Source organism: Salvelinus namaycush, chromosome 40, assembly GCF_016432855.1.
Source record: "Salvelinus namaycush isolate Seneca chromosome 40, SaNama_1.0, whole genome shotgun sequence".
Lineage (NCBI taxonomy): Eukaryota > Metazoa > Chordata > Actinopteri > Salmoniformes > Salmonidae > Salvelinus > Salvelinus namaycush.
In genome coordinates, this window is record NC_052346.1 from 7,795,235 (window position 1) to 7,814,884 (window position 19,650).

A 19,650-nucleotide genomic window follows, 5' to 3' on the forward strand; every position below is an offset into this window, starting at 1 on the left:
GTTGGCCGGGGCAGTGGAAATGGAGGGGGCTTTAGTGAAATACATTTTCAACAGCGTGTGAATACTAATAGAGCTGAGTTGAGCGGACCTTGGTGGTGGCGTGTCGGAGATGAGACACGGCCACCGCAGAGAGATACCTGCCTTAATGAGACTGTTTTAGGGTATTAAGGACGGTGGAGACTAGGTAGCTGCCTGACAGGCCACGCACTGCAGCTACTGCACTGTTTCTCCTCCAGCTTTGATCTCTAAATGAAAAGGACCTTTTTGGAGTCTTGGGTGATCCAGAAGAGTTCAAAGATTAATGCCTAGTTAAAGCTTGTAAACCTGGATGTCTCAGCGGTCACACATTTGCCCCAATGTTAATTTAATCATATGTTGCTGATTGTATTGTTTGTTACAGGGAATCCACTTCAAAGCTGGCCCGCCTACTAACACTTTCTTTTTGATCACTAATGAAGCAGGTGGTGATAGTGTTTTTCCACTCTTTATTGGTGAGCCTTCAGATGACTGGAGAACGCACACAAACCAAGGATGCTGCAGTGACAAATGAGAGTCTGCGGTCTTATTGCTGATTCACCACATCCTAAGCGTAATGGCCTGTGCCCTCTATCCTACCCCTGATTAGGGAAGGCTACAGTGCAGCTGTGAGCCCATAAGAGCAGCAGGACAACTAATAACTGTTCAATTCCACTTTCAGTTTGCCTCCTCTAAATGCCCCGTGTACACTAGCACGCGGTGCCGCGCGGTGAAACACCGCCTCCCATTCATTTTCAATGGAAGGAAAGCGGTGAGAAGCGGAGAGGGCGGGGGAACGTGGTAGCCTACTTTTGCTGCCAAAATTATTTCAAAACAATTTATTAAAGTAATACACAGAGGATGCTTTTCCTCTCAAGAAAATGCAAAGAGCGCCATCTGCTGCTATTCCCATGTCCTGCAGGATATTTTTTCTCCCACATTCTTGAGAAGATACTGTATATCTGCTCTCAATTTATACTTCAAATATACAACATATGTGATTACATGCTTCGGACAGGGACTGAAGTTGGTTTATTTCAAGTTTAAATTTCAACAAATTCTATCACGGGAGAAAGAAGTGAACAAAACATGAAATATGTACAGTTGTCATAATACACAGAAAATATAACAGACGGCATATAAATATAGGTACGGGAGGGATAAAACAATGACTGAAGCTAAACAAAAGAAGCATGCATTGTAAGTGGTTCACAAGGAATAGAACAGCCAAGCCAATATTACATCTGTGGAAAATACTGCCATTAAACTATTGGCTTTATTTACAGCAGCCTTGGGATGCATCCCAAATGGAACCTATTGCCCTATATAGGGCACTACTTTTGACCGGGTCCCATAAGGCTCTGGTCAAACGTAGGGCACTGGGTAGGGAATAGGGTGCCACTTGGGACATAACCTTGGTCTTCAACGCAACACATTTCCTGTATAATTCATGACATATAATACAGTATTTCAAAATGGGGGCAAAAAGAACAATTCAAAAGCAGTATTCAGAAGCTATTGGTATGGATTAATATTGCCAGGTGTACTGTAAAAAAACAAGGCACAAGCAAATACACGCTCAAGATACATGGCTTGAAGATAATAGGGTTTGGTTTTTGATACAGGCCAATGTGTGCACACAGCATACAGTTACAGTATAGTATACAATGTTTGGTCTGTTAAATCAGCCCTAGCTTGGTAGCTGTGATGGATATCAATAGTGTGTGTGTGTGTGTGTGTGTGTGTGTGTGTGTGTGTGTGTGTGTGTGTGTGTGTGTGTGTGTGTGTGTGTTATATAATACAAGCTGACCAGACATTCATAGATTAGAAGCAACGTTTCTTCAACATAAAGTCAGAGTTGGCAATGTTAGTTAATCATTGAGGTTGCTGGGTATAATATTGCAAGTTCCCTCGCATGCAAATGAGGTCTCTCTCTGACTCTCTTTTTATAACAAGTTTGTGAATCAATGATTAAAAGTACTGTACAAAACACTAATTTTGAGTTTCATTTTTGATTCAATTGCAACAGGCAGGTCTAACAAAAGAAATACTGTGTTTGTACTTGACAACATTTTGGACTTGGTCATAGCCAATGTTCCATCCAGTCCATAGCTGATAAAATTGCTAAGAGTTCTCACATTTGAGAAAAAAAGAATTATTGTGCACTGTTACAGTACATTTTAAGAGTCAATGTAGTGAAACTGTACTACAGAAACAGTAAGGCCCGATAGTGTTCTCAGTAACACGCCACACTTATCTTGACTTTTAATTAACAGGGTTGGGCTCAATTCACTTCAATCAAATCAGGAAGTAAACTGAAATTCCAATTTCATTTTTATCCCCATAGACAAGCATTGAGGAAAATTGGGAAATGGAATTTCTGAATGGGTTGAATTGAAATGGAATTGACCCAAACTCTGAATTGTAGTTCTAACCGAAACTGTACCTTTAACATTCATAATAAGGAGAGTAAAATACATTAGGTTTAACGCCATGATTATTATTTCTAAAGCAGCAGTAACATTTCATAGGAGCGCTAAAAAATGGCATCTATACATTTCAAACAAGGACGGTTAACTTACAATGGTCATTTACAGTGCTTTGACAAAAAAGTTCATCCAAGTAGTTGGATTTTTTGTTACTAATTCATTATTGCTGGATTCAATTAAAAAGGAAAAAAACTTCTTATCTCTTTATTTTGTTGCCTCTTATGTCTTTAAAATGGTAAAGTTTTTTGTTGAGCACTGGCACTTACAATGTCCTTAGATTATCGACTAATATGTCAGATTGTCAAGGTCTTCATACTATATGACAAATAGGTATTGCCCATATTTTATTTTTAGACAAAATAGTTCACATTTGAAAATTCTAGGACTCTTCATTGGGGTTTTACATTGCAAGAATACTTCAGATCCCAGTAGTTTTGACTCATTACAACGTGCCCGAATGTTAAAGCACAAAAAACAGCAGACTCAAACCTCTACCAACTCAACCAATAACTCCCCTTTCATAATAACATATGAAGGGTGATAATGTAATCCTTGCGAAAATTGAAAATATTCCTTCACCAGTTGTTGGGGCCCAAACCACACAGTCGAAACACAGGTGTTACACACATAGGCAGTTAACAGAGGCTTATTCAACACAGCTTTTCACTGCATGTACTAATCATTGGCCAGCCAAATGATCTTCTCCCACTAATGGAAATGAACATTTTTAGATTCTCACTAACTGAGAAATTCTACAAGGAATATTCTTTAAATACAGGCTTAAAAACATAGCGTCACCACCAAGAACAAATTCTTCAGACGCCAAATACTATGGAACAATTACTATCGAAATCGAAATTTTTAAACTGCCCCTTTACAAATAACCAAACACGTTTCCAAATAAGCCTATCTATCCATTGCGAGAAGGAACACTAGAGGCAATGAGGCGGTCGTGTACAGAGCGACACTCTGCTTCCATCAACATTAAAACCTTTCAGACGGTTTATAAAGGACTCAGGTTTCCTTCAAAGCTCTTTACATTCATTTGACTAGGTATGAAGTAGTGTTGCATTCAAATCTTAATAAAATGTGGAATTAAAGTATTTACAAGACGACAAAACAGAAGGAAATAAAATGTTGATTGCGACAGGCATAGGGTTTCCCAACAAGGAACAGCCTACAGCCTTTATTATAATACATTAAAACTACAAGGAGGTCTGGAAAGAAAGATTGAGGCACAACTGTTTCCCTATCTGGGTCGCGTTCATTAGGGCACGCCATGGAAAATATTTCAAAACGGTAAAAATATAATACAATTAGTGTTTCTGATTGGACCAGTAGTCCACGTAGTCCATTCCTGTTTCAGTCTGTTTTGCACCGTTTGGTGCCCTATGAACACAACCCTGTACTGTATGTACCTGCACACACACGGATGGAGCCGGAGGGCCATGTTCATTAGTATGAGGAGATGTCTGAGGAGCTGCTGCTGTTGCTGGTGGACGTCTGGGCTCTCTTTATGTACAGGTTCAGCAGCTTCATCTGGTGGGATAGTAAAGACGCTGAATGAAACCAACCCACCCTAACACGACGTTTCAAGATATTGAAAAACATTCTGCAACCTGTAGATCTTGAAAAAAACAGAAGGGAATTAAAGACATTGCCTGCATCCCAAATTGCGCCCTATTTCCTAGTGCACCACGTAGGGAATAGGGTGCCATTTGAGAGCGACCCAGACAGGGTGCTGAGATGAGACGGTAGTGTACCTTGCTTCCTGTGAGCTGGGCCAGGTAGGGCTTCAACTCTTCACCGATGACAGAGTAGACAGCCACCAGACAGAACACACTGGCCTTCCTCACACTGCTCTCTGTGTTGTCATACCCCTGTACACAGAGAGACATCAGAACAATATTAGACATACTCTGAGTACACCAAACATTAGGAACACCTTCCTAATATTGAGTTTCAGCCCCCCCCCCCTTTTGCCCTCAGAACAGCCTCAATTCATCGGGGCATGGACTCTACAAGGTGTCGAAAGCCTTCCACAGGGATGCTGGCCCATGTTGACTCCAATGCTTCCCACAGTCGTGTAAAGTTGGCTGGATGTCCTTTAGGATGTGGACAATTCTTGATACACACGGGAAACTGTTGAGTGTGAAAAACCCAGCAGCGTTGCAGTTCTTGACACAAACCGGTACGCCTGGCACCTACTACCATACCCCGTTCAAAGGCACTTAAATATTTTGACTTGCCCATTCACCCTCTGAATGGCACACATACACAATCCATGTCTCAAGGCTTAAAATTCCTTCCTTAACCTTTCTCCTCCTCTTCTTCTACACTGATTGAAGTGGATTTAACAAGTGACATCAATAAGGGATAATAGCTTTCACCTGGGTTCACCTGGTCAGTCTATATCATGGAAATAGCAGGCTTTCTTAATGTTTTGCATACTCAGTGTATAGACAGTGTGGCATAATCCCAAGGTCAGAGAGCAATTATCTTATGTAACTAAACCACAACCATCAACACTGTACTGGAAGTAGACACATTCCAAGTGTTTCTATTGGAAGTAGACACATTCCAAGTGTTTCTATTGGAAGTAGACACATTCCAAGTGATTCTATTGGAAGTAGACACATTCCAAGTGATTCTATTGGAAGTAGACACATTCCAAGTGTTTCTATTGGAAGTAGACACATTCCAAGTGTTTCTATTGGAAGTAGACACATTCCAAGTGTTTCTATTGGAAGTAGACACATTCCAAGTGTTTCTATTGGAAGTAGATACATTCCAAGTGTTTCTATTGGAAGTAGACACATTCCAAGTGTTTCTATTGGAAGTAGACACATTCCAAGTGATTCTATTGGAAGTAGACACATTCCAAGTGATTCTATTGGAAGTAGACACATTCCAAGTGATTCTATTGGAAGTAGACACATTCCAAGTGATTCTATTGGAAGTAGACACATTCCAAGTGTTTCTATTGGAAGTAGACACATTCCAAGTGTTTCTATTGGAAGTAGACACATTCCTAGTGTTTCTATTGGAAGTAGACACATTCCAAGTGTTTCTATTGGAAGTAGACACATTCCAAGTGATTCCACGTCAACCAGTCAGTAAGTACATCAATAAATCAACCAATGGAATAACCAATCAGTCAACTTGATCTATAAAGCCCTTTATACCTGCAGTAGTCCTGGTATGATGTCAGGCAGCAGCTGGTGGAGGGACTCCTTGGTGATGCGTTCTATCACCTTGGTCTGCATCTTGATGGAAGCCAGGTTGATGGGGTAGTCAGCCGTCTGCACGATGGGACACAGCACCTTGATACACTGTTCTGGGTGGATGGAGCCGGCCAGGGTGGAGGCTGACTCCTCTGCTGCCCGCACAACCTGGGTAGTGAGGGAAGGGTGGAGTGAGGAGGGTGAAATGGTTGATCATGGAATGGGTTCATTTTGATTTATTGACAGAGAAGGGTACATGTACAGTATCAGTCAAAAGTTTGGACACGGCTACTCATTCAAGGGTTTTTCTTTATTTTTACTATTTTCTACATTGTAGAATAATACTGAAGACATCAAAACTATGAAATAACACATATGGAATCATGTAGTAACCAAGAAAGTGTTAAACAAATAAAAATATGTTTTATGTTTGAGATTCTTCAAAGTAGCCGCCTTTTGCCTTGATGACAGCTTTGTGGACGGTTGGCATTCTCTCAACCAGCTTCATGAGGTAGTCACCTGGAATGCATTTCAATTAACAGGTGTACCTTGTTAAAAGTTATTTTGTAGAATTTCTTTCCTTCTTAATGCGTTTGAGCCAATCAGCTGTGTTGTGACAAGGTACGGGTGGTATACAGAAGATAGCCCTATTTGGTAAAAGACAAAATAGGGCAGTTGCAAAAACCATCAAAGCGCCTTGATGAAACTAGCTCTCATGAGGACCGCCACAGGAAAGGAAGACCCATAGTTACCTCTGCTGCAGAGGATAAATTCATTAGAGTTAACTGCACCTCAGATTGCAGCCCAAATAAATGCTTCACAGAGTTCAAGTAACAGACACATCTCAACATCAACTGTTCAGAGGAGACTGTGTGAATCAGGCCTTCATGGTTGAATTGCTGCAAATAAACCACTATTTAAGGACACCAATAAGAAGAAGAGACTTGCTTGGGTCAAGAAACACGAGCAATGGACATTAGACCGGTGGAAATATGTCCTTTGGTCTGAGTCCAAATTTGAGATTTTTGGTTCCAACCGCCATGTCTTTGTGAGACGCAGAGTAGGTGAACGAATGATCTCCGCATGTGTGGTTCCCACCGTCAAGCATGGAGGAGGTGTGATGGTGTAGGTGTGCTTTGCTGGTGACACTGTCTGTGATTTATTTAGAATTCAAGGCACACTTAACCAGCATGGCTACCACAGCATTCTGCAGCGATACGCCATCTGGTTTGCACTTATTCGGACAATCATTTGTTTTTCAATAGGACAATGACCCAAAACACACCTCCAGGCTGTGTAGGGCTATTTGACCAAGAAGGAGAGTGATGGAGTGCTGCATCAGATAACCTGGCATCCACAATCATCCGACCTTAACCCAATTGAGATGGTTTGGGATGAGTTGGACCGCAGAGTGAAGGAAAAGCAGTCAACGAATGCTCAGCATATGTGGGAACACCTTCAAGACTGTTGGAAAAGCATTCCTCGTGATGCTGGTTGAGAGAATGACAAGTGTGTGCAAAGCTGTCATCACGGCAAAGGGTGGCTACTTTGAAGAATCTCAAACATAAAAAATATTTTGATTTGTTTAACACTTTCTTGGTTACTACATGATTCCATATGTGTTATTTCATAAGTTTTGATGTCTTTACTATTATTCTACAATGTAGAAAATAGTAAAAATAAAGAAAAACCCTTAAATGAGTAGGTGTCCAAACTTTTGACTGGTACTGTACATCAACAGGCAAGACTACACTTCATCCCGACAGTCTTTCCATAATTATATTTTAAGTGCTGTTAACTCCATAAAAAACTAACACATCATCACAGAGTTGAAAGCTATTAATTCAAGAAGTGTAGCATGACCTCTAAAGCAGAGCCTCATAGACGGAGAGAGCCAGTGAGAGCTACCTCTTTATGGGAGTCTTTGTGTAGCTCCAGGGTCTTCATGATGGTGAGTTCTGCGTAGTTCTTGAAGCGGGCCGGCTGGTTGCGTAAGATCTCCTTCAGCACTCGTAGCGCCAGTGCCCGGATGGTGTGCTGCAGGTTGGGGGAAAAGGACACGACATGCTCAGAGACAGCAGAAGGAAGAACAGTGGATTCAAGCATCAGATTGTGGCATTGCTCCTAAAACAGAGTTAACTTTGTTGATTGTTTGTTGATCTCTCTCTCCATCCATTTATCCATTCATCCAGAGTCCTTACATCTTGGTCTGACAGAGTCTCCAGCAGCAGGAGCAGCATGGTTTTGAAGTGTTCCTCCCACACGGCCAGGCTGTCCTCCCGGGCTATCTTCAGCAGCTCCACCAGGGCTCCCCTCCTCTCCTCTGGCCTCTCACTGGGGCTAGACAGCTCCTTCAGCAGCTCAGCCACCTTTCAACGACCACAATATATAGTAGTCAGTGACCATAGAATTACATATAGATCACTAAATGGAATTTAATAAGACCTCCATATCCGTGACTTCAAAGTGTTATTACGTAGCTATAGTAAAACATAGAAATTGTTGTCAAATGAATTCAGTCAATCACCAATCCCAGCTGCTCCGCAGGGGAACTGTTCTTGGTGTGCAGCATCTTGTTTTCTCCACCACACTCTTGGCGGCCTGCGAGGAAGAGGGTTGGGGGGGGGGGGGGTCTCCCTTACAGTTAATATATAGCTTATTGGCTGACAACCGTATACCACGGGTATGACAAAACATGTATTTTTACAGCTCTAATTACATTGGTAACCAGTTTATAACAGAAATAAGGCACCTCAGGTGTTTATGTTATATACCACACCTGGGCCTTATTGCTTAAATGTATTATGTCAATCCAAAATGGCACCCTATTCCCTATATAGCTCACTACTTTTGACCAGAGCTATGAAAGGAATAGGGTGGTCAAAAGTAGTGCACTATATAGGGAATAGGGTGCCATTTCAGAAAAGTAGCAGAGGGAACAGGGTGCCATTTCAGACCCTTGAGACAGCCTCACCATCTCGAAGCTGCTCCACGTCGTCCTCGTACACCGTCTCTCTCAGGGCAGCCTTGTCGTAGGCGCTGATGGTGTCAGAGTAGTTGTAGGGGTTGTAGTCGCGGCCCCGGGGGCCGGAGAAGGAACGGGGGGAGGGGGTGTTGAGTAGGGAGGTCTTGTTGTCCAGGGCCGTGCGACCCCCGGGCCCCTCCACCACATCAACACCAGAGTGTGATGCTGTTCCAACACCCGGCTGAGGAGAAACAAAACTATTGATAAAACGTAACATAACAACCATACAGTTTTATAAAAAATAACTAAATGTATGTTCATGTCCATTCTAGAGAAAATGTAAATATTGACCAGAGAACAGTTGCCAAACAAGTCCACTTATTCAATCCCCCCTCTGGATTTAAAAGGAATGGGCTGTTGGAAGTCACTCCCTCTAGTCCATTCTAACAATCCAAATCTTTAAATCAATGAGGGGGGGTGAGTGGAGAATAGTAGGGAATTGCCCAAGCCCCTCACCGTGTCCTCTCTCTTGCCTCTGCCTGGCTCCATGAGGTCCTCCTGACTGCGGAAGCTGAAGTTCTGGATGGCCTCAGTGACGCCTCGCAGGGAGCTATAGATCTGATCGGTGTTCAGGTTCTCTGTGTCGTACTCCAACATGCTTCAGGTCACACCGCAAGGGGAGGGTTATTATTCAAGTACGACACTAACATACAACACCACCACAGGAAGAAGACGTCTGCTCAGTGGGCAAAAGCGAGGAAAAAAACTGGTTGAAACGACGCCATTTTATTTACCTAGTACGTAAAGATGTCATTTCAAGCAGTTTATCCCGCTTTTCGACCATCCTTTTCATATAAAAGATCAACCGTGCATAAGAGTACGTGTTGACAGAGTGGAACAGACTGGTGAGTCAAGGTGTTAATGTGGTGAATTGCTGCTGCGGAATGAAGGTAAAAAAAGGAAGTGAAAGGAAAAACAAACTAGACCGTGGGGTAGGGACAAATCAAGGGTGACACAGCTGTGACACTGTACCTGGGAGAGTAAGCACTTCGTAGGGTCTTGAGGGAGGGTGCAGCAGGGGTGGAGGAGAGAGGAGAAGGGAAGGGAGGAGGGTACTTTGACAGGCCATCAGCACTCCAACCCCATAGCCGGCTGTAACGTGCCCAGAGCACGGCAAGGGAGGGAATGAGAGAGGGAGGGAGGGAAAGAAAAGGGGGAATAGAGTCGCAAGGGAGAAAAAGAGAGACGTGAGGAAGGAACAGTGCGGAGAGGGGGGACTACTTGTTGTTCGTTGTTAGTTAAGTTAGTAGCGATGTAACTAACTTCTATGGTGTGTTGGGGACCAGGTATTAAAGGTCACACCTACCTGGGAGAGAGCCCCCCCCCATGGGAGCAGTTGGTGGGAGAGGTGAGGGGGCTGCTGCGACTGCTGGGGTGGCGAGGTGGGGGAGGAGTCCGTCCCATGGTGCTACTGGGAGAAGCCTGCGGATCACACAGAAATCGGAAACGGTACAGTACATTATAAACTGGGTGGTTCGAGCCCTGAATGGTGATTGCCTGACAGCTGTAGTACATCAGACCGTATACCACGGGTAAGACAAAACATGTCTTTTTACTGCTCTAATTACGTTGGTAACCAGTTTATAATAGCAATAAGGCACCTCAAGGGTTTGTGATATATGGCCAATATACCACGGCTAAGGGCTGTATCCAGGCACTCTAAGAACAGCCCTTAACCGTGGTATATTGGCCATATAACACACATGTCTTTATTGCTTAATTATATAACACTATCCCAGTATATTTAGATTACAATACAACTATTGTCCATGTTACAGCAAATAAAGTTTAGGTTGTTGGCTAACTCTGCCAGTGAGAAGATATTCAGCGTATTCGAGGACCTTCCTGAGCAAATTCACTATTCTAGTTGCGCTGTGGAAATTCACTACTCATCTTCTTGTGGCGAGTAGATATTTGGGATACAGCGACTTTAGCCCTGCTCAGTCTCATCCTCTCGAAGACGTTGACTAGACGTGAACGTCAGAGTCAGGTCTTACCTCTCTGGTGTTGCTGGAGTTCCGCAGGTGGCTATGCAGCAGTTTAGTGGCTCCGTCCTGGAAGGTCTTGGGCAGGGCCCCCAGCAGCATGGTGAACTCTGGGGTGTTCAGCTCAAACAAGGCGATCAGAACCACCTGAGCCGCCTGGGGATTAAAGGGTCACAGAGAGGTCAATGGTTAGAGGTCGTCAAAGAGGGCGTTCACTTTTTCCATTAACATCGACATATGATATCACGCAATAATGTGCATTTCAAGGTCATATCCGACGCTTAGAGAAGAGACGGGACATTCGACAAGCCCATTCTGCTCTTACGGAACCATGAGTCACATCAGCCAATGGATTTACAAATACACGAGCCATAAACATTGCACAGAAATGCGGTAGCACATATTTGTTTAGGTTCAGTTAGCATTCAGTTAGTCAGGCGAGTTAAAACCATTGTCCGTTCTTGTAAAACAATTAAAAACCCAGTATCAATGTTTCTCTCGTGTGAATTCCATGCATGTCGGTCAACCAAACCTGGTCACTGCAGATAAACAAGAACCATGAGGAACAAGTAACAGCAGCACAGGCTACTATCAAAACGCAATATTACCGCACATTCAGAGCCATTATGTTGCCCATTCCCACCCCGTCGCTTAAAGGTGCAATCTGCAGTTGCTAGATAAATGTTTTGACTTCTACGTGAATTATATATGCACCCATTGATTCTTGAACTTAGAAATGCCTCATGAGCTCAGCTCAACTGTCGCACCGCATCAGAATCCTAAACGTAAGCTTGTTTAACACCATCGTTTGTAAACAAAGTCAATGTAAACAAACCCGGTATAGCCTCAAAACAGAGTTAAGACTACCATTTTGATATCATGCATGGTCAGTCCTTGCATCCCTAGCTCTGTCTATGAATTTGAGAGTGGTTGCATTTCTCCAGCCCAATTGCTCAGTTTTTTAGCGAAACAGTGGTGGGGTCAACATCTTGTTATCATTTCAACTGCTGATTGCCACTTCAACATTCGCTCATTATGAAGAAACCTTTGAAAGTAGAAACAACTGTTATGGCTCATTCAGAGCCAATTCAGTCCCCAATCCCACCCCTGCACTGTCCTTTACATTCAGTTATAAAGCAGAAACATCTCTGAGTGCCAGCAAGGCGAAGTTGGGTTAGCGACAGAGAGCCCAGGCTTGAGGAAGTTATGTGAGGCAGACTGCAGACCGTGCAGCTGACTGATGGGTCGGGGGCTCTACTACCTGCTTGCACCTCTCCTCCACGTTCCCCTCTCCAGGTAGAGAGGCTATGGTGGTGCTGGGCCTGCCTGACAACTCCTCACCTGCCCAGCTATGGTGGAAGCTCTGGGGTTGGGGGTTGACCGACAGGTAGGTTGGGGAAATTATGTTTAAAAAACAAAAATAAAAACAACCAAAAATGGATGAAGCCAGCAAACAATAGTTATTTTAGAGCTTTGGCTGATCAGTTGAAAATTGGCCGGCTGGTTAAATCTGGGACATTTACAGAAATGCTGATTAATGTGCATTATCCCTGTGAAACACAAAGTCAATTAAAAGAAAGTGCCTGACGCTGTTGCTATGGAAACAAACCCAACTCTGCCCACCTTCCGGACGTCGGAGCTCTTTGGTTCCGTGGTCCAGGTGATGATGCGGGAGACGGCCAGGCGTGTCTCGCTGGAGTTGACAAAGTCTGCGGGGTCCATTTGACGGGCCAGGCCCTCAATGTACCTCAGGATGGCCACCTTGACCTTCAGGTTGGGGGTCTGGGTCTGGTCGACGATGAAACGCATCAGGATGTTAAACTGCTGGTCCAACGGGAACGAGTCCCTGGGAAAGAGAGAGGAAAACGAAGAGAAAAAGGCATGAGATGAGAGGGATTGATCCACTAGAACAAGGATCATCATCTAGATTCAGGCACAGGACGATTTTCTTTTGCTGAGTGGATTTTCGGGGGGCCGGTACATAATTACAAATCATTTGTAGACTGCAAATCGACCGCAAGAAGACCAAACAGATATAATATTTGACTAAAACATAATCATTTCAAACCTTGCTTACATTTGTATACCATCATGTGTCTCTCTATTATGCGTGGAAATACTTGGGAACAGATTTACAAAATTTAAAATCAGCTGGACCTGATTTCCTGGTGTTTAATTTGAACAATGAAAATGCAAAAAAATTATATATTTTTTTTTTATTCTTATTTTTTTGCTCAGAAAACATGGGGGGGGGGCGCCAGTGGGCCGCCAGTTGGGGAACCCTGCACTAGAAACTCCACAAACAGCCAAAAGCAACATCTAAGCGCTTTTCACACTACCAAGCCGAGCCAAACCAAGCTGTACTGAGCTGGCCTGGTTAAACTTCCACCATAGTTGGTGGAATTGTGCTGAAAAGCAAGAAGTGGGGAAAAAGACCTGTGTGAGAACGGGAACAGAGACGGAGCTTTAGTTCTGACCTGGTGACGTCCAGAGCCTTCTGGACCTTGGCCTGTACGGAACCCAGGAGGTCAGCTCCCATCTTCTTCAGCAGCTGGGTGAGCAGGACAAACAGCCAGTCCTGCACGTCCTCTCTGTGCAGGGTGATGAAGTCTACCAGGGTCTCCAGAAACATGCTGAACACCTGAGATCAGACACAGTGACCACCCAGTCAGTCACTCAATAATAGGCTATAGGTATTTACATCACTGTTAATGATTATTACAGTAGGACAACATACAGAACAACAATAATTCATCAATCAACTATCTGAATAGTCGGATTCGATTGCATTACTATTAAAAAGGTGATGGACAAAAACAAAAGCACTTACTCGCTGATGTTACAAGTCCACCGCAAAGACCACCATGCGACATAAAAACAGACAGTTAGTTAGTACAGTAACTACATTAGCTTCACGTCAGAACACAGGTTCTATCAGACATGGGGGGGTTCTATTGTGGGCTCACCTTGCTGTGTGGGTCAGCAAACATCCTTGTGAAGATCTCACACAATCTCTTCAGCTCCACACGACTGCGACACACGAGCGGGGGAAAAAGTAAGGCGATCAATCGTGCAACACCTTTGGGTTTCAGACTGATTTTTATCTAGAGGACAGTTGTCTCGGTGACGGCCTCAAATGCATCACATTACAAAAGTTCAAAAACAAAAAAATAGATGGTCTCTATCCCACCTGAGAATTCTCTGGCTAACGAGCAGGTTCTGTAGTCCCAGCAGCCCCTCCTTCCTCTCAGACCAGTTGGAACTGGCACAGTGGTTCAGCACCTCGGCCACGTCCTCCGTCTGTCTCATGTAGTGGGGCGGGCCGCCGTTCCGCGAGCCATACGAGAGCTCAGAGCAGGCGCTGCTGGCGTCGCTGTTAGCGTCGTCGTCTGAGTAGATCCCCGGGGACTCGTACCGCCGTCTGACTGGCCGCCGCTGGAGGGGTCAAGGGTCAAGAGGTCAAATAGTCGTGCGGGTACATATACAGCGTACTCACTAAGTCATGCCACCGAGTGAAGAGAAATCAATGACGCTTCCTGTTCAACAAGCTGCCATAAGACTACATTCGAGAGGCAAATAAGAGTCAACATAGACGTAAATCCAACAAAATGTCCCCCCAAGAGAAAAGGCCGTCAAAGCTATTATGATCAGCATACGCTATGGTTCAGATGGTAAAGAGGATAGAGAATCTAAGTCGCACGTGACGAGGTAAACATCGACCTTGTTGTTCCTGGCGTCTCCTAGTAACAGGGCGTCGGCTACAGCTGCCTCCACCTCGGTCCCAGTGTTGAGGATCCTCATGGCGTTGACAGAAGCTGAGATACGGGCCTGGTGGGCCAGACCTAGACGCTCTGGAGGAAACACGAGATATAATAATACTTTTAGAATAGTATTGTAGTATTATAGGAGCACAGTAATACAGTACTACAAAGGAAAAGCAGTCGACCTATAAACTAAATGGGGAGTAAAAGTCATACAAATGAAGCAAATTACATCAGCAGGTCATGAGAAGATAGTGTATAGCACAAAATAATAATATGATGAAATTAAGTTTTATTTTACAGCACAGTATAAGGACTAATAAAAACAAACGTGTACTAACAAAAAAAGAGTGAAACAAAATAACACAGATTGACTTGAAAAATAAGACGCATCCAAACTGAAATAAGGAGGATGCTCAGCTCTCCATCGCCCTCTGTGGGTGATTGAGGTGAACTGCACCATGGAACACTGACATGCCATTTGTCTGGTCTAATAGAGACATGCAGGACAGGTCACCTGAGTGGCCCACAGACTCAGCCGAGTGGAGAGCACTGGTGGAGCGGGAGACACGTCTGGACGCTAGAGGAGGAACACGGGAGGGAGTGGGGTGATACTTTATTTGGATAGTCCATCTACTAGCCCTAACCCCTACCCTAACCCCTACCCTAACCTTACACTTATCCTAACCCTAACGCTTATTCTAAATCTAACCGTAACCTTAGCAACCAGTTGCTTATCAATAGATAGTATGACCATCTATAGATCTACAGATGGAAAACCCAGACTATCCAAATAAAGTGTGACCAGGAAGTGAAGTTAGACACACCTTTAAAAAGAGTATCTTCTTCAACTCATACAGTACATGACTGTCAACCTGAGGAGGAGGCATTCTACCATGTGACAACGCTAACTGGCTTCATGCGAACATTAGCGCCAAGAATGTTGAGAGGCATCCCGGCATTGGACACAAAGGCTCTGATCGCAAGTCTATAAGCTGACAGCGGACACAAGTTTAGCGTCAACTCATCCCGTGCCATGTCATCAATGACTCTGGCATGATTAGTTTAAAAAAAATGGTTGTTGAGGAAAATGTTGTTGTCACTCAGGAGTGAAAGGGGAAATTTGAAAGACACAAGTAAAAGGCATGCAGAAGATGGAAGCAGAAGAGGTTCGTTTCGGTTGGTTTTCTTGTGGTTTGATGATGGCCTTTGTGTTCTACTCTAGATAGGGCTAGTCAGGGTTCAGGCCCCCGGCAACCAGGCATTGAGGGGCATGGTGGCTATGGTCTCTGGGCTGGGCACGTTACTATACTGTACTCACCCAGAGGAGAGAATCCCCGAGCGGGGCTGGTGTCTCGGCTGCTCTCCCTAGAGGTGTCCCTGCTGCAGCCCTGACTCATGCTGGGCCGGGGGATACGACTCCTCGCTAGCATAGTGGGGGGGGGGGGGGGGGGGCACACAGCGAGAGAGAGCAGCAGGAGGAAGAAAGAGCTTTATAACACACAGCCAGATAGAGAGTCCACAACACACTCAGAGAGAGAGAGCTCAGTGGAGTAAAGGACGAGTTGAGTTAGCCAGGACAGAGGAGAGGAGGAGACAAGGTTGCATTCAGTGACAGACAGGAGATTAGGTGGTTCAGAGAGCAGAGAGGTTGGAGAGGAGGAGTACAGCTGTAGAGGGCTGTTTTCTGTCTTCCGTGTGTCTGTGTGTGTTGTCCTTCCTGGTCCTTACCCAGGCCTGATCTGTCTGGACTGGTGTCTCGGCTGCAGCCATGGCTGCGGGGGACTTTAGGCCTCCTTTCTGCTGGCGTTGTCCCTCCAGTGGCCCTGGAGATCCTGCCGTATGTATGGCTCAGGAGACGACCAGGGGAGCCAGAACGACTGCCAGCTGCAACACGACATAGCATGGTGTATTTATAAAGGGAGAAGAATGTATACCCAGACAATGTCGAAAAGGTGGTAAAAATGTCAAACAATTGCTCCAAATCAGTGTTTCTTGATCCTGGGGACCCAAAGGCACACATATTTGTTTTTGCCCTGCACTACACACCTGATTAAAAGTTGGATGACTTGATTAGTGGAATCAGGTGTGTAGTGCAGGGCAAAAACAAATATGTGCACCTTTGGGTCCCCAGGATCAAGAAACACTGATCTAGAAACAGTGTGTATTTTTTTCATTCCGGCATGATGCACATATATCGGGGGAAGATACTCACGTTGAGACACTGACACCATTTTGGCTCGACTCCTCCCCCTACTGTCTATGACAGAGGGACTCGCACTCACGCCGCTCCCCGAACTCGTTCTCCTGGTACGCACACGGCCTGGAAGAGAGAGAGAGAGAGACAGTGATAGAGAGAGAGGTCGGGGGAGGGAGAAAACAGACTTAAACTTCACGTGGGCACGGATCCATTCAACCGCAGACACACCCAGCTCGGCGGCACCAGCCCTCATCACCTACAGTCAGAGACTTCATACACAGAAACAGAGACACACTCGCTAAGTCTATACTTGCAGGTTGCTACCAGCCATTACAACAGACACATGCACTCAAATCTCGATGAAGCTGGTTCGAGAAATCTCAAGTCACAAATGTCTCATCCTCTATCAAAATGTTTCATCTCAACATATTCCCTCACAACAACAGATACAAATATAGAAACATGATTCACAACAAGTATACTCCAGTAGTCTGTTCTAGGTAGGACAATGGATCATTCAGGGGAAAAGGAGAGTACAGCACAAAACGACTTCATGAAATTACAGTTAAACAGGCAATGATAAAGGTCAATAACCCGACAGACACTGAGGCTGCCTGTCTTTACAGTCACGTGAGTTGGACAGGTCTATTTGTGGACACAATCAATGTCTCGGTCTCCTCTCTCTGGCTACGAACCCCAGTCCCGATGACCCAGTTCGGCGTAGTTCTACCATGCAGACAGTCCATGCAGAGTTCCACAGATGAGCCCCGTAATTCAATGATGTAGCACACCACAAAGACGACCACTGTAAACATGGTGCAGTACATTACACAGACCAAAAAGGGGACAGAGAAATCTGGATGAAGTCCTCCAGCTCCCACACAAACACACAGTTAGCCATCTCATCTTACCCACTGGTCTAATGTTACCAGGTGTGTTGTCTAAGGGCAAAAAACAAGAGGAGGAAAGTCCAGGAGAAAGGTTAGCAGAAGTTAGCAGGATAATCCCCATATGGAAGACTGAGGGGGGGTTACAAGAATTTGGAAAGGCCTTAAGATGTATTTTAATCATCATATTTAAAAAGTCAAATAGAAATGAGGGTTAAATCTCCATGCTATGGTCCTATATCCCTCGTAGTCAGTAAAAGCGTCTGTGAGGTTATGAGGCTCATAGAAATAGTATTATAAACGGGATGGTTCAAGCCCTGAATGCTGATTGGCTGACAGCCGTGGTACATCAGACCGTATACCACGGGTATGACGAAACATTTATTTTCACTGTTCTAATTACATTGGTAACCAGTTTATAATAGCAATAAGGCACCTCAGGGGTTTGTGATATATGGCCAATATACCACGGCTAAGGGCTGTATCCAGGTTCACATAAGGACAGCCCTTAGCCGTGGTGTATTGGCCATATACCACACCCCCCTCGGACCTTACTGCTTAATTAGAACACACACAGAGACAGAACACATGTTTTTGGCTCACCTAGAGAGGCGTAGGAGCCGGGTGGCAGAGCCGAGGCAGCGCTGAAGGGGGCGGGCGAGCCGGGCACGGGAGTCATCCTGGACTTGGCACTAGTGGTGGCAGCAGCGTTCACGTCCACGTCGCTACGGGAACGCTGGAGAGAGCCCGGGGTGGAGGGACCTCTGGAGGGAGCCGCTTTCGCTTCGGGGAGAGGAGTGAAGGGAAGAGAGGGAGGGAGGAGAGGAAACAGAGAGGGAGAAGAGAGGAACAACGGTTATCAGCCAAACTCTCTACCCAAACGTATTTCATAAAGTCAGAGGGAAGAGAGGGCGAGAAAAGAGGGAAAGTTAACAGTTATTAACCAAACTCACGTTTCAAGTCGTAACGTCACGCGCACAAGTACAGTGAAATGCCTTTCTTGCAAACTCTAAACCCAACAATGCAGTGATCAACATCAATGTAGTACTACAAATATCACAAGGTAGAACCAAAACAAGAAGAACCCCAGAAAGTAAGACACTACATACAGGGTCAGTTCCAATAATATATTTACAATGTGCAGGGACACTGGATAGATTTCAAACAGTGGATGTCACGGACATTGTTGCTGTGCTTGAAAAATCATGCCCGACCATCTATATGAAAAATATGTCTTCTGGTGTCTGATTATATCCAGAGCTGTGGATCATTTAAACGATAGAAGAGATCCGAGATATTTTCTCCAGTGTGCGGTAGTAATGTCTGTGGTAGTAATGTCTGTGGTAGTAATGTCTGTGGTAGTAATGCAAGTCATGTAATGCCAGTGTCCTTACTCCTGGTCACGGTGTTTCCCATGGAGCTCTTCGCAGACTGAGGGCGGCTGTGGAGACAGAGAGAGATAGACAGTGATTCATCTGACTAACTAAGATCAATACTCCTTCAATACTACTACTTCTCATATCACAGACAGACCGAGAGGGAGAGAGAAACTGAGACAGAAAGAGAAACTCTCTACTAGAGAGAGAAAAAAACTGAAAGAAACAGACATAAGGAGACAGAGAGACAGAAAATGAGAGAGAAAGACAGAAAGGGGGCCAAGCAAGAGAGACGTGGCGAGAAAGAAGGAGACAGGAAGACAGAGGGGGAGAAGGATAGAAAGGGTGGAGCGTCTCACTTGAGGCTCTCCTGTGAGGAGGAGGAGGAGCGGTCTGAGGCAGGGAGGGACAGGATGCTGTCAGAACTCTTCATGTGGGACTGGAGAGCCTTCTGATAGGACGACTCTAGAGCCTGGAACAGCTGCTCCGCCTCCCGGCTGAAGTGGCCGTGGAACGTCCAGTAGCACCTGCACAACACAACAGAGAGGGCAAAGGCCCAGAAACAGTGAGACAGCCTGTCGTCAACGCGGCAACGTTTCAGGTTGGCAGACAAAATATCAAACCTGGCGGAAAAGTTGTTACCGTGACAACATGCGATGTTGGCGAACTCGCATTTTCAAACAGAAAC

General features: G+C 44.9%; 1 protein-coding gene across 3 annotated transcripts in view; it reads right to left on the reverse strand.

Moving 5' to 3' along the window:
• Window positions 1–1,024: 1,024 nt before the first annotated feature.
• Window positions 1,025–19,650, reverse strand: part of LOC120033108 (CLIP-associating protein 1-B-like) — a 38,635-nt gene continuing 20,009 nt past the window's right edge. Inside the window, exons 17-38 of one of the 3 annotated variants that reach the window (XM_038979370.1) lie at window positions 19,322–19,489; window positions 18,981–19,027; window positions 18,190–18,369; window positions 16,715–16,822; window positions 16,231–16,386; window positions 14,459–14,589; window positions 13,929–14,173; window positions 13,705–13,768; window positions 13,569–13,571; window positions 13,216–13,379; window positions 12,362–12,584; window positions 10,751–10,894; window positions 10,060–10,175; window positions 9,726–9,845; window positions 9,210–9,351; window positions 8,703–8,934; window positions 8,256–8,329; window positions 7,930–8,097; window positions 7,637–7,765; window positions 5,690–5,896; window positions 4,268–4,384; window positions 1,025–4,043 (exon numbers count right to left, since the gene is read on the reverse strand). In XM_038979370.1, coding sequence (XP_038835298.1) covers window positions 3,960–4,043; window positions 4,268–4,384; window positions 5,690–5,896; window positions 7,637–7,765; window positions 7,930–8,097; window positions 8,256–8,329; window positions 8,703–8,934; window positions 9,210–9,351; window positions 9,726–9,845; window positions 10,060–10,175; window positions 10,751–10,894; window positions 12,362–12,584; window positions 13,216–13,379; window positions 13,569–13,571; window positions 13,705–13,768; window positions 13,929–14,173; window positions 14,459–14,589; window positions 16,231–16,386; window positions 16,715–16,822; window positions 18,190–18,369; window positions 18,981–19,027; window positions 19,322–19,489 — 3,022 coding nt within the window. In that variant the 3' untranslated portion in view covers window positions 1,025–3,959. Of the gene's footprint in view, window positions 4,044–4,267; window positions 4,385–5,689; window positions 5,897–7,636; window positions 7,766–7,929; window positions 8,098–8,255; window positions 8,330–8,702; window positions 8,935–9,209; window positions 9,352–9,725; window positions 9,846–10,059; window positions 10,176–10,750; window positions 10,895–12,361; window positions 12,585–13,215; window positions 13,380–13,568; window positions 13,572–13,704; window positions 13,769–13,928; window positions 14,174–14,458; window positions 14,590–16,230; window positions 16,387–16,714; window positions 16,823–18,189; window positions 18,370–18,980; window positions 19,028–19,321; window positions 19,490–19,650 lie in introns of those variants that run through there. The other 2 variants (XM_038979368.1, XM_038979369.1) reach the window with 2 other exon arrangements.